At 59.7% G+C, this 14,935-nt stretch overlaps 1 protein-coding gene across 2 annotated transcripts in view; it reads right to left on the reverse strand.

Annotated features, from left to right (window-relative positions):
• LOC137332159 (semaphorin-4C-like) overlaps window positions 1-14,935 on the reverse strand; it is a 105,664-nt gene that overhangs the window by 50,498 nt on the left and 40,231 nt on the right. For both annotated transcript variants that reach the window (XM_067995866.1, XM_067995865.1), the window contains exons 5-6: window positions 5,729-5,840; window positions 4,295-4,414 (exon numbers count right to left, since the gene is read on the reverse strand). In XM_067995866.1, the coding sequence (XP_067851967.1) occupies window positions 4,295-4,414; window positions 5,729-5,840 (232 nt within the window). The remainder of the gene's footprint in view (window positions 1-4,294; window positions 4,415-5,728; window positions 5,841-14,935) is intronic.

The raw sequence follows: 14,935 nt of genomic DNA on the forward strand, positions 1-14,935 counted from the left end.
CTCCCTTCCCCACCCCACCGACACCCGCTCCCTTCCCCACCCCACCGACACCCGCTCCCTTCCCCACCCCACCTACACCCGCTCCCTTCCCCACCCCACCGACACCCGCTCCCTTCCCCACCCCACCGACACCCGCTCCCTTCCCCACCCCACCAACACCCGCTCCCTTCCCCACCCCACCTACACCCGCTCCTTTCCCCACCCCACCTACACCCGCTCCCTTCCCCACCCCACCGACACCCGCTCCCTTCCCCACCCCACCGACACCCGCTCCCTTCCCCACCCCACCGACACCCGCTCCCTTCCCCACCCCACCGACACCCGCTCCCTTCCCCACCCCACCGACACCCGCTCCCTTCCCCACCCCACCTACACCCGCTCCCTTCCCCACCCCACCTACACCCGCTCCCTTCCCCACCCCACCTACACCCGCTCCCTTCCCCACCCCACCTACACCCGCTCCTTTCCCCACCCCACCGACACCCGCTCCCTTCCCCACCCCACCAACACCCGCTCCTTTCCCCACCCCACCAACACCCTGCAGCTGCTCCCTTCCCCACCCCACCTACACCCGCTCCCTTCCCCACCCCACCTCCACCCGCTCCCTTCCCCACCCCACCTACACCCGCTCCCTTCCCCACCCCACCTACACCCGCTCCCTTCCCCACCCCACCGACACCCGCTCCCTTCCCCACCAACACCCGCTCCTTTCCCCACCCCACCAACACCCGCTCCTTTCCCCACCCCACCAACACCCTGCAGCTGCTCCCTTCCCCACCCCACCTACACCCGCTCCCTTCCCCACCCCACCTACACCCGCTCCCTTCCCCACCCCACCGACACCCGCTCCCTTCCCCACCAACACCCGCTCCTTTCCCCACCCCACCAACACCCGCTCCTTTCCCCACCCCACCTACACCCGCTCCCTTCCCCACCCCACCTACTCCCGCTCCCTTCCCCACCCCACCTACACCCGCTCCCTTCCCCACCCCACCAACACCCGCTCCTTTCCCCACCCCACCAACACCCGCTCCTTTCCCCACCCCACCTACACCCGCTCCCTTCCCCACCCCACCTACTCCCGCTCCCTTCCCCACCCCACCTACACCCGCTCCTTTCCCCACCCCACCTGCACCCGCTCCTTTCCCCACCCCACCAACACCCGCTCCTTTCCCCACCCCACCAACACCCGCTCCCTTCCCCACCCCACCTACACCCTGCATCCTCCACTGCGACAATCTGCAGCTCTCAACGACTCCTGTCTTTAAAAAAATGGGCATAGGGAGTGAAAGGAATGTCCGAGATTACAAGCCACTGAGACGGACATGTGTTGTGTGTAAAATGTTAAGAAGCTATCCTGAGGAAGGTTACTGTGAAACACCTGCAGGAGTCTGAAATGACCGGAACAAATCAGCATGTCATTATGGGATTTAGGGGGATCATGGATGACAAACCTGTCAAAATTCTTCGAGGTGGTATCGGAGCTTGTGGATAAAGGGAACTCCAGCATCACTATTTACCTCGGCTTCAGCAAAGCTTTTCATATAGTGCCACATTGTGGGGGGCGGGGGGAGTTGGTCCACAAGGTAGAAAAGCATGGATTAGGTGGGCAATTGTTGAAGGGGATTGGCAACTGGCTGCATTACAGGAGACAGAGGTCCAATGAAGACCTTTGTGAAGAGCTCTGTATTAGAAGAGTGTGCTTCACCAATGACACAATAAGGTCATTTGCTGCACATCCTTGGGAGACTGACCTCTGAGCCTGCACATCGGCGTGATGTTCTACAAACATCCTTCTTTTTAGGCGAGTACCCAAGAGTTCTGGACCCCATGACTCCAAAGCCGTGGGCAGCCATCTGCTAAGCCTCCGCTGGGAAGGTGGCATATTTTCACCCACTCCCCACTCCTCTGGCTCCCTCATGCTATGTGAAACACCTGATGCCTCATCCTCACTATCATTACCTAACTCCCCTCAGGTGAAATTAACTGAGGTGGTGTGTGGGAGTGAAAAAGTGACACGGGGGGTGAGATCGAAGAAGTTGTGGCAGAAGAACATGGAGCACAATCTAGGTCCAGGGACTCATAGACGGGCTTGACTGCCATATCCTCTCCCTTATCATCATCATCCTCCTCAAGGTCATCATCACCAGTCAACATGGACAATTTTCCTTCTCTCCTCCTGCTCCTTGACCCCTTGTCACTGTTAAGGAAATGCAGGAAAGGAGGCCATCAGCTAAGAATGGGTGAACATGAGGAGGCAGAAAAGCACATGAAAGCTCGTGGCTGTGTGCCAGGGATGCCGTGACGACTGTGTGGGTGTGCACTCACTAACCTGTTACCAGCACTGTCCCACCAATCTCACATTCTCCCACAGCTAGAGAAGAGTGCCTACCCAGCAGCTCCCTGACCTGATCCTCAAAGGGTGAGCTCCCTCATGTTGAGAATGCTCCCACTGGTGCCCTGCCTCTTGCTGGCATTGTGTACAAGTTTCTCCTATAACAAGATTATAGGAGAATCTTGTTATTGAGGGATGTCTCCTATGTGGCATCGGATAGCTGACATCATTGATATGCTGGCATCACCTTTCTAAAGTGGGGGATTGGGTTTTAAGGTTTGCGTGCAAGCAATTGCTATCAGGAGAGATGACAACACACTGATCACTGCAAGGTCCCAAGATGGTGCCCCCTAAACCACAGTGCAGCGTGAAGGGCTTCTCATATAGCAATTAATTTCAAGACAGTGAACAGTGCAGTGGTGCTCATGATGCCCAAAGAAGAAAAGGGGCAGTAGCCGGTGTGTTACCTTGCCTGCCCTGGTGAGGTCATTGAACATCTTGCATCACAGGTCGGCAGTTCTGGGGGTGAGAGTTGGCACTCAGTGCCACTTCTACCTCCCTCCACATTGCACACTTTTTTGCAGCTTCCTCCCAGGGAGACCCAGCGATATTTCTGTCTTGTGCTGGATTTAATCGAAGAGTGTTTATAGGTTGATCTCATTAAAATTGCATGCTCTGCTTTTCTGCCTCTGTGCAATTCCTTTCTGTTTTCTTTAGCTGCCTCTGCCGAATTCTCCAGTGTAAGATATTCTTTAAAAGTGGCACAAAATCACACATAAGCCATCCATACCAGCGCCCTGACAGTCAGCTCACTGTGCCAAGCACTTGCCTGCTCACCTACTGCTCTGTCAACCTGCTGCTGCACTCTTCAGCCAGACTTGACTTTTTAAAGGCTGCACTCTTAATTTCCAAGCAAGCCCAGCAAAGTACTCCGATTTTACATGGGATTTGCACTACAGAACCGTCAATTGATATTTAAATGAGCTGACCTCACCGGTCATGGTGAGGTCAGCGCTGCCAAGGGGTTGAAGGTCTCAAGTCTGAGCTTGGGGTGCAAAATTGGCATATCTGGCCTTGTGGAATTTGGGGAACTACTGCATGATGAATGAAAATGTTGGAAGACATGACAAAGATATAAAGATGGTATTCCCAAAGTGATATTAGCAACGATGCAGCAACATTAGTGGACTGCATAGGACAGTACCTAAACAGTATGCTTATAGCAGCTAATTACTTCTGTAAAAAATACACCTAAATGCAAGTAGTACCTCACCAAAGGTGGAGGAGGAGTGGCTGAGGGGTTTGAAATTATAGGAAGTTTTTTTTTAATATATAAACAGTGTTGGACCCAATGATGAAATTGCAATGTTATCCCTGTTCCAGGAACAACCAAAATAATTGAAAGGAAATTTAAGTCCAATTTTGTTTTGTTATGGTGACAGTATAGCTAATCTTTAGTTTTGAAGAAAGGAGGTCTTACATACATCTCTTACTCTAACAAAAAAAAGTGAAGAAAAGCAGTTTCCTAAAAGAAAAGTGGCCAAACAGAAGAAAACCTCAGATTCTAATACGCAAACAGCACAAGTTTAAAAAGCAACCTCTGGAAATTAAGTGCAGGGAGCCTGACATTGAGTTGGCTTCATGTGATGACCATCTGGGACATTGTGACCTTTCTAAAAGCTCATTCTCAGGTTTTGAAAGATTACAGAATGTTTACAGGATGCCAGTCAGTTCAGCACCACAGTGAGGGACTTCAAAAAAAAACAAAAAGGAGATAAGGGAACTCTGGCAGTCTGAAAAACTACAAGGAAGGCAGCAGCAAAATATAATATCCCTGAAGCTCAGGGCCCTTCTGAGTACCTTCAGTTGTGACATGGACTCAGAACAACTGCTATTTATCTTTCCATCTTCCAACATACTTCTCATTAATACATTTATCAAAAACTTTTCATTACTCACCATTCAGCCAGGAATCTAACGTTTCTGTTGTGATTCGCTGATTGAAGGGACCCATTGCCCTAGAAATAAGGAATTGAGTGCCTTGGAGATCGGATGCAGTTGCAGCATACAGCAGTCCGTCTGGTATTACAGGGTCAGAGAGAGAAGAGCTAGTTACCCAATTATCATCACACAAGGTTCCACAGTGTTAGCACTGATTGCACCTGTTCTCAGCTTCACTCTACTCACATTCCAGTCTCATTTGAATTTTAAAATTATTTGTTTTTTAATCCTCGATTTGAACAAAAGAACAGGAGTTCCCTTTCCCCTCCCTTAGGTCTCATCAACACCACACAACATGCCCCAGTTGAGAGAATGGGAGGGCATCCTATTCGCGGGGATCTGCTAATGTTTCCTTTGAGCTAGCAGAAGCTCAAAAAGGTGGTTGTGGAAAGTGGGGAGGGGGGGGGGGGGGAGGGGAGGAGGAATTTCCTTCCGACTTTTCCTCAGTCCGCTCAGCCTCAGCGTGCCTCTACCCAATAAGCCCATCAAGATCAGGAACTCAAGTGTATGGGAAACCACCAGTCCAAAGCTGTGGCAAAGTGCTGGTACCGCCAAACCATCTCCCACTCTATAACTGGTCATCAGATTTTTTTCATATACTTATTGAACTTGCAATCTTGGCTGGGAATAAGATTGAATCGCTGTTGCCATGGATATGTGGACTCAGCTCTCCCCTAACTGTACAACTCAAGTGTGTCTACGAGAGGAAGAGTCAGAAGATACATTGGCACCTCCCATGGGCTGGACTGTCCTTTTCTGTTCCCCTGGAATGGCATAGGTAAAAAGGGATAGGAGGAATGGAGATAAGAAGAGTAAGTATGGCATAAAATAATCTATCTATGATCACTTTGAGGAATTAAATATTTGAAGGGGGTCCGGTTTTCTCCCTGCAATTCAAGTTTCAAATTCTCCACCAAACCTTGCACACACTAACAGCGCTGCTGCTGCCCCTGATATTAGCTGTTAAATTATTTCTTTTGACGTTTTAAGTTCAGGGACATAAACTCAACAATGTTAAAAGTGCTTAATTACAAGAAACCGAATGGGTTTGTATCCAGGAACGCCACCAGAATAGAACAGCATTCCATTCTGAACGTGCATTCACTTCCACCTTCAGGGTGCTATGCTAATCTGCAGCCAAAGCAGCTTATACCTCTTGTCTTAATACACCTCGCAAGGACCTCAGACACAAACTCCAACCCTCCACCAGGGCCGCGCTCCATCAGGCCATGCCGAAAATGCAGTGATATGGGGATTTACCACAGATAAAATGTTTCATAACAAAAATCAGAATGCAGAAAATCCTGCCTCAATGCTCACTCCCTCAGTCAGTGTTCACAAAACCAGCCTTTCTATTAAAAATGGAGATGGGAGAGAAGTTCAAGAGAGTACCTGCTACCACAGTGGTGTGTTGCAAAGCAGGGTCGTATGGGCACCGTGCTTTCCCACTTTCCAGGATTACCTCTCCGTTGTCATCCTTCACCAGCACAAACTCAGAGACCTTCTGAAATAAAAAAATTATAAATTCAACACAGACTGCGTTACCCCCTCACTCACTGCTGCACACAACACACCAGCCTCTCACTTAATATTGCATGCACACCAGCCCCTCCCTCATCACTGCATGCACCGCACCAGCCCCTCCCTCGCACTGCATGCACCGCACAAGCCCCTCCCTCGCCACTGCACGCACTCACGCACCAGCCCCTCGCTCACCACTGCACGCACTCACGCACCAGCCCCTCGCTCACGACTGCACGCACTCGCGCACCAGCCCCTCGCTCACCACTGCATGCACTCGCACACCAGCCCCTCGTTCGCGACTGCACGCACCAGCCCCTCACTCGCCACTGCACGGACCAGCCCCTCACTCGCCACTGCACGGAACAGCCCCTCACTCGCCACTGCACGGACCAGCCCCTCGCTCACTACTGCACGCATTCGCACACCAGCCCCTCCCTCATCACTGCATGCACTCACACACCAGCCCCTCACTCGCCACTGCACACACCAGCCCCTCACTCGCCACTGCACGCACCAGCCCCTCGCTCACCACTGCACGCACTCACACACCAGCCCCTCCCTCATCACTGCACGCACTCACACACCAACCCCTCGCTCGCTACTGCACGCACCAGCCACTCGCTCGCGACTGCACACACTCATACACCAGCCCCTCGCTCGCTACTGCACACACTCACACACCAGCCCCTCGCTCGCTACTGCACACACTCATACACCAGCCCCTCGCTCGCTGCTGCACACACTCACACACCAGCCCCTCGCTCGCTACTGCACGCACTCACACACCAGCCCCTCGCTCGCTGCTGCACACACTCACACACCAGCCCCTCGCTCGCTGCTGCACACACTCACACACCAGCCCCTCGCTCGCTACTGCACGCACCAGCCCCTCGCTCGCTACTGCACACACCAGCCCCTCGCTCGCTACTGCACACACTCACACACCAGCCCCTCGCTCGCTACTGCACGCACTCACACACCAGCCCCTCGCTCGCCACTGCACACACCAGCCCCTCGCTCGCCACTGCACGCACTCACACACCAGCCCCTCGCTCGCTACTGCACACACCAGCCCCTCGCTCGCTACTGCACACACTCACACACCAGCCCCTCGCTCGCTGCTGCACGCACTCACACACCAGCCCCTCGCTCGCTACTGCACACACTCACACACCAGCCCCTCGCTCGCTACTGCACACACTCACAAACCAGCCCCTCGCTCGCTACTGCACACACTCACACACCAGCCCCTCGCTCGCTACTGCACACACTCACACACCAGCCCCTCGCTCGCTACTGCACGCACCGCACCAGCCCCTCGCTTGCTACTGCACGCACCAGCCCCTCGCTTGCTACTGCACGCACCAGCCCCTCGCTCGCTACTGCACGCACTCGCACACCAGCCCCTCCCTCGCCACTGCATGCACTCACACACCAGCCCCTCCCTCATCACTGCACGCACTCACACACCAGCCCCTCCCTCATCACTGCACGCACTCACACACCAGCCCCTTGCTCGCTACTGCACGCACCAGCCCCTCGCTTGCTACTGCACGCACCAGCCCCTCGCTCGCTACTGCATGCACTCACACACCAGCCCCTCCCTCGTCACTGCACGCACTCACACACCAGCCCCTCCCTCGTCACTGCACGCACTCACACACCAGCCCCTCCCTCGCCACTGCACGCACTCACACACCAGCCCCTCCCTCGCCACTGCACGCACTCACACACCAGCCCCTTGCTCGCCACTGCACGCACTCACACACCAGCCCCTTGCTCGCCACTGCACGCACTCGCACACCAGCCCCTCCCTCGCTACTGCATGCACTCACACACCAGCCCCTCCCTCATCACTGCACGCACTCACACACCAGCCCCTCGCTTGCCACTGCACACACTCACACACCAGCCCCTCCCTCATCACTGCACGCACTCACACACCAGCCCCTCCCTCATCACTGCACGCACTCACACACCAGCCCCTCCCTCGCCACTGCACGCACTCACACACCAGCCCCTCGCTCGCGACTGCACACACCAGCCCCTCGCTCGCTACTGCACACACCAGCCCCTCGCTCGCTACTACACGCACTCACACACCAGCCCCTCGCTCGCTACTACACGCACTCACACACCAGCCCCTCGCTCGCTACTGCACACACCAGCCCCTCGCTCGCTACTGCACGCACTCACACACCAGCCCCTCGCTCGCTACTGCACACACTCACACACCAGCCCCTCGCTCGCTACTGCACACACCAGCCCCTCGCTCGCTACTGCATGCACTCACACACCAGCCCCTCGCTCGCTACTGCACACACTCACACACCAGCCCCTCGCTCGCTACTGCACGCACTCACACACCAGCCCCTCGCTCGCTACTGCACGCACTCACACACCAGCCCCTCGCTCGCTACTGCACGCACTCACACACCAGCCCCTCGCTCGCTACTGCACGCACTCACACACCAGCCCCTCGCTCGCTACTGCACACACTCACACACCAGCCCCTCGCTCGCTACTGCACGCACTCACACACCAGCCCCTTGCTCGCTACTGCACGCACTCACACACCAGCCCCTCGCTCGCTACTGCACGCACTCACACACCAGCCCCTCGCTCGCTACTGCACGCACTCACACACCAGCCCCTCGCTCGCTACTGCACGCACTCACACACCAGCCCCTCGCTCGCTACTTCACGCACTCACACACCAGCCCCTCGCTCGCTACTGCACGCACTCACACACCAGCCCCTCGCTCGCCACTGCACGCACTCACACACCAGCCCCTCGCTCACTGCTGCACGCACTCACACACCAGCCCCTCGCTCGCTACTGCACACACTCACACACCAGCCCCTCACTCGCTACTGCACACACTCACACACCAGCCCCTCGCTCGCTACTGCACGCACCGCACCAGCCCCTCGCTCGCTACTGCACGCACCAGCCCCTCGCTTGCTACTGCACGCACCAGCCCCTCGCTCGCTACTGCACACACTCGCACACCAGCCCCTTGCTCGCCACTGCACGCACTCGCACACCAGCCCCTCCCTCGCCACTGCACGCACTCGCACACCAGCCCCTCGCTCGCTACTGCATGCACTCACACACCAGCCCCTCCCTCATCACTGCACACACTCACACACCAGCCCCTCCCTCATCACTGCACGCACTCACACACCAGCCCCTTGCTCGCTACTGCACGCACCGCACCAGCCCCTCGCTCGCTACTGCACACACTCGCACACCAGCCCCTTGCTCGCCACTGCACGCACTCGCACACCAGCCCCTCCCTCGCCACTGCACGCACTCGCACACCAGCCCCTCGCTCGCTACTGCATGCACTCACACACCAGCCCCTCCCTCATCACTGCACACACTCACACACCAGCCCCTCCCTCATCACTGCACGCACTCACACACCAGCCCCTCGCTTGCCACTGCACGCACTCACACACCAGCCCCTCGTTCGCTACTGCACGCACCAGCCCCTCGCTCGCTACTGCACGCACTCACACACCAGCCCCTCGCTCGCTACTGCACGCACTCACACACCAGCCCCTCGCTCGCGACTGCACGCACCAGCCCCTCGCTCGCTACTGCACGCACTCACACACCAGCCCCTCGCTCGCTACTGCACGCACCGCACCAGCCCCTCGCTCGCTACTGCACGCACTCACACACCAGCCCCTCGCTCGCTGCTGCACGCACCGCACCAGCCCCTCGCTCACTACTGCACACACTCATACACCAGCCCCTCGCTCGCTACTGCACACACTCACACACCAGCCCCTCGCTCGCTACTGCACGCACCGCACCAGCCCCTCGCTCGCTACTGCACACACTCACACACCAGCCCCTCGCTCGCTACTGCACACACTCGCACACCAGCCCCTCGTTCGCCACTGCACGCACCAGCCCCTCGCTCGCTACTGCACACACCAGCCCCTCCCTTGCCACTGCACGCACTCACACACCAGCCCCTCGCTCGCTACTGCACACACTCACACACCAGCCCCTCGCTCGCTACTGCACACACTCACACACCAGCCCCTCGCTCGCTACTGCACGCACCGCACCAGCCCCTCGCTCGCTACTGCACACACTCACACACCAGCCCCTCGCTCGCTACTGCACACACTCACACACCAGCCCCTCGCTCGCTACTGCACGCACCGCACCAGCCCCTCGCTCGCTACTGCACGCACTCACACACCAGCCCCTCGCTCGCTACTGCACACACTCGCACACCAGCCCCTCGCTCGCTACTGCACGCACCGCACCAGCCCCTCGCTCGCTACTGCACGCACTCACACACCAGCCCCTCGCTCGCTACTGCACACACTCACACACCAGCCCCTCCCTCGCCACTGCATGCACTCACACACCAGCCCCTCCCTCATCACTGCACGCACTCACACACCAGCCCCTCCCTCATCACTGCACGCACTCACACACCAGCCCCTCGCTTGCTACTGCACGCACCAGCCCCTCGCTCGCTACTGCACACACTCACACACCAGCCCCTCGCTTGCTACTGCACGCACCAGCCCCTCGCTTGCTACTGCACGCACCAGCCCCTCGCTCGCTACTGCACACACTCGCACACCAGCCCCTCCCTCGCCACTGCACGCACTCACACACCAGCCCCTCCCTCATCACTGCACGCACTCACACACCAGCCCCTCCCTCATCACTGCACGCACTCACACACCAGCCCCTCGCTTGCCACTGCACGCACTCACACACCAGCCCCTCGTTCGCTACTGCACGCACTCACACACCAGCCCCTCGCTCGCTACTGCACGCACTCACACACCAGCCCCTCGCTCGCTACTGCACGCACCGCACCAGCCCCTCGCTCGCTACTGCACACACCAGCCCCTCGCTCGCTACTGCACACACCAGCCCCTCGCTCGCTACTGCACACACCAGCCCCTCGCTCGCTACTGCACACACTCACACACCAGCCCCTCGCTCGCTACTGCACGCACTCACACACCAGCCCCTCGCTCGCTACTGCACACACTCACACACCAGCCCCTCGCTCGCTACTGCATGCACTCACACACCAGCCCCTCGCTCGCTACTGCACGCACTCACACACCAGCCCCTCGCTCGCTACTGCACACACTCACACACCAGCCCCTCGCTCGCTACTGCACACACTCACACACCAGCCCCTCGCTCGCTACTGCACACACCAGCCCCTCGCTCGCTACTGCACGCACTCACACACCAGCCCCTCGCTCGCTACTGCACGCACTCACACACCAGCCCCTCGCTCGCTACTACACGCACTCACACACCAGCCCCTCGCTCGCTACTGCACGCACCAGCCCCTCGCTCGCTACTGCACACACCAGCCCCTCGCTCGCGACTGCACGCACTCACACACCAGCCCCTCGCTCGCTACTGCACACACCAGCCCCTCGCTCGCTACTGCACACACTCACACACCAGCCCCTCGCTCGCTACTGCACGCACCAGCCCCTCGCTCGCCACTGCACGCACTCACACACCAGCCCCTCGCTCGCTACTGCACGCACCAGCCCCTCGCTCGCTACTGCACACACCAGCCCCTCGCTCGCTACTGCACGCACTCACACACCAGCCCCTCGCTCACTGCTGCACGCACTCACACACCAGCCCCTCGCTCGCTACTGCACACACCAGCCCCTCGCTCGCTACTGCACGCACTCACACACCAGCCCCTCGCTCGCTACTGCACACACTCACACACCAGCCCCTCGCTCGCTACTGCACGCACTCACACACCAGCCCCTCGCTCGCTACTGCACACACTCACACACCAGCCCCTCGCTCGCTACTGCACGCACTCACACACCAGCCCCTCGCTCGCTACTGCACGCACTCACACACCAGCCCCTCGCTCGCTACTGCACACACTCACACACCAGCCCCTCGCTCGCTACTGCACGCACTCACACACCAGCCCCTCGCTCGCTACTGCACGCACTCACACACCAGCCCCTCGCTCGCTACTGCACGCACTCACACACCAGCCCCTCGCTCGCTACTGCACGCACTCACACACCAGCCCCTCGCTCGCTACTTCACGCACTCACACACCAGCCCCTCGCTCGCTACTGCACGCACTCACACACCAGCCCCTCGCTCGCCACTGCACGCACTCACACACCAGCCCCTCGCTCACTGCTGCACGCACTCACACACCAGCCCCTCGCTCGCTACTGCACACACTCACACACCAGCCCCTCACTCGCTACTGCACACACTCACACACCAGCCCCTCGCTCGCTACTGCACGCACCGCACCAGCCCCTCGCTCGCTACTGCACGCACCAGCCCCTCGCTTGCTACTGCACGCACCAGCCCCTCGCTCGCTACTGCACACACTCGCACACCAGCCCCTTGCTCGCCACTGCACGCACTCGCACACCAGCCCCTCCCTCGCCACTGCACGCACTCGCACACCAGCCCCTCGCTCGCTACTGCATGCACTCACACACCAGCCCCTCCCTCATCACTGCACACACTCACACACCAGCCCCTCCCTCATCACTGCACGCACTCACACACCAGCCCCTTGCTCGCTACTGCACGCACCGCACCAGCCCCTCGCTCGCTACTGCACACACTCGCACACCAGCCCCTTGCTCGCCACTGCACGCACTCGCACACCAGCCCCTCCCTCGCCACTGCACGCACTCGCACACCAGCCCCTCGCTCGCTACTGCATGCACTCACACACCAGCCCCTCCCTCATCACTGCACACACTCACACACCAGCCCCTCCCTCATCACTGCACGCACTCACACACCAGCCCCTCGCTTGCCACTGCACGCACTCACACACCAGCCCCTCGTTCGCTACTGCACGCACCGCACCAGCCCCTCGCTCGCGACTGCACGCACCAGCCCCTCGCTCGCTACTGCACGCACTCACACACCAGCCCCTCGCTCGCTACTGCACGCACTCACACACCAGCCCCTCGCTCGCGACTGCACGCACCAGCCCCTCGCTCGCTACTGCACGCACTCACACACCAGCCCCTCGCTCGCTACTGCACGCACCGCACCAGCCCCTCGCTCGCTACTGCACGCACTCACACACCAGCCCCTCGCTCGCTGCTGCACGCACCGCACCAGCCCCTCGCTCACTACTGCACACACTCATACACCAGCCCCTCGCTCGCTACTGCACACACTCACACACCAGCCCCTCGCTCGCTACTGCACGCACCGCACCAGCCCCTCGCTCGCTACTGCACACACTCACACACCAGCCCCTCGCTCGCTACTGCACACACTCGCACACCAGCCCCTCGTTCGCCACTGCACGCACCAGCCCCTCGCTCGCTACTGCACACACCAGCCCCTCCCTTGCCACTGCACGCACTCACACACCAGCCCCTCGCTCGCTACTGCACACACTCACACACCAGCCCCTCGCTCGCTACTGCACACACTCACACACCAGCCCCTCGCTCGCTACTGCACGCACCGCACCAGCCCCTCGCTCGCTACTGCACACACTCACACACCAGCCCCTCGCTCGCTACTGCACACACTCACACACCAGCCCCTCGCTCGCTACTGCACGCACCGCACCAGCCCCTCGCTCGCTACTGCACGCACTCACACACCAGCCCCTCGCTCGCTACTGCACGCACCGCACCAGCCCCTCGCTTGCTACTGCACGCACCAGCCCCTCGCTCGCTACTGCACACACTCGCACACCAGCCCCTTGCTCGCCACTGCACGCACTCGCACACCAGCCCCTCCCTCGCCACTGCACGCACTCGCACACCAGCCCCTCGCTCGCTACTGCATGCACTCACACACCAGCCCCTCCCTCATCACTGCACACACTCACACACCAGCCCCTCCCTCATCACTGCACGCACTCACACACCAGCCCCTTGCTCGCTACTGCACGCACCGCACCAGCCCCTCGCTCGCTACTGCACACACTCGCACACCAGCCCCTTGCTCGCCACTGCACGCACTCGCACACCAGCCCCTCCCTCGCCACTGCACGCACTCGCACACCAGCCCCTCGCTCGCTACTGCATGCACTCACACACCAGCCCCTCCCTCATCACTGCACACACTCACACACCAGCCCCTCCCTCATCACTGCACGCACTCACACACCAGCCCCTCGCTTGCCACTGCACGCACTCACACACCAGCCCCTCGTTCGCTACTGCACGCACCGCACCAGCCCCTCGCTCGCGACTGCACGCACCAGCCCCTCGCTCGCTACTGCACGCACTCACACACCAGCCCCTCGCTCGCTACTGCACGCACTCACACACCAGCCCCTCGCTCGCGACTGCACGCACCAGCCCCTCGCTCGCTACTGCACGCACTCACACACCAGCCCCTCGCTCGCTACTGCACGCACCGCACCAGCCCCTCGCTCGCTACTGCACGCACTCACACACCAGCCCCTCGCTCGCTGCTGCACGCACCGCACCAGCCCCTCGCTCACTACTGCACACACTCATACACCAGCCCCTCGCTCGCTACTGCACACACTCACACACCAGCCCCTCGCTCGCTACTGCACGCACCGCACCAGCCCCTCGCTCGCTACTGCACACACTCACACACCAGCCCCTCGCTCGCTACTGCACACACTCGCACACCAGCCCCTCGTTCGCCACTGCACGCACCAGCCCCTCGCTCGCTACTGCACACACCAGCCCCTCCCTTGCCACTGCACGCACTCACACACCAGCCCCTCGCTCGCTACTGCACACACTCACACACCAGCCCCTCGCTCGCTACTGCACACACTCACACACCAGCCCCTCGCTCGCTACTGCACGCACCGCACCAGCCCCTCGCTCGCTACTGCACACACTCACACACCAGCCCCTCGCTCGCTACTGCACACACTCACACACCAGCCCCTCGCTCGCTACTGCACGCACCGCACCAGCCCCTCGCTCGCTACTGCACGCACTCACACACCAGCCCCTCGCTCGCTACTGCACACACTCGCACACCAGCCCCTCGCTCGCTACTGCACGCACCGCACCAGCCCCTCGCTCGCTACTGCACGCACTCACACA

Source organism: Heptranchias perlo, chromosome 14 (genome assembly GCF_035084215.1).
Source record: "Heptranchias perlo isolate sHepPer1 chromosome 14, sHepPer1.hap1, whole genome shotgun sequence".
NCBI lineage: Eukaryota > Metazoa > Chordata > Chondrichthyes > Hexanchiformes > Hexanchidae > Heptranchias > Heptranchias perlo.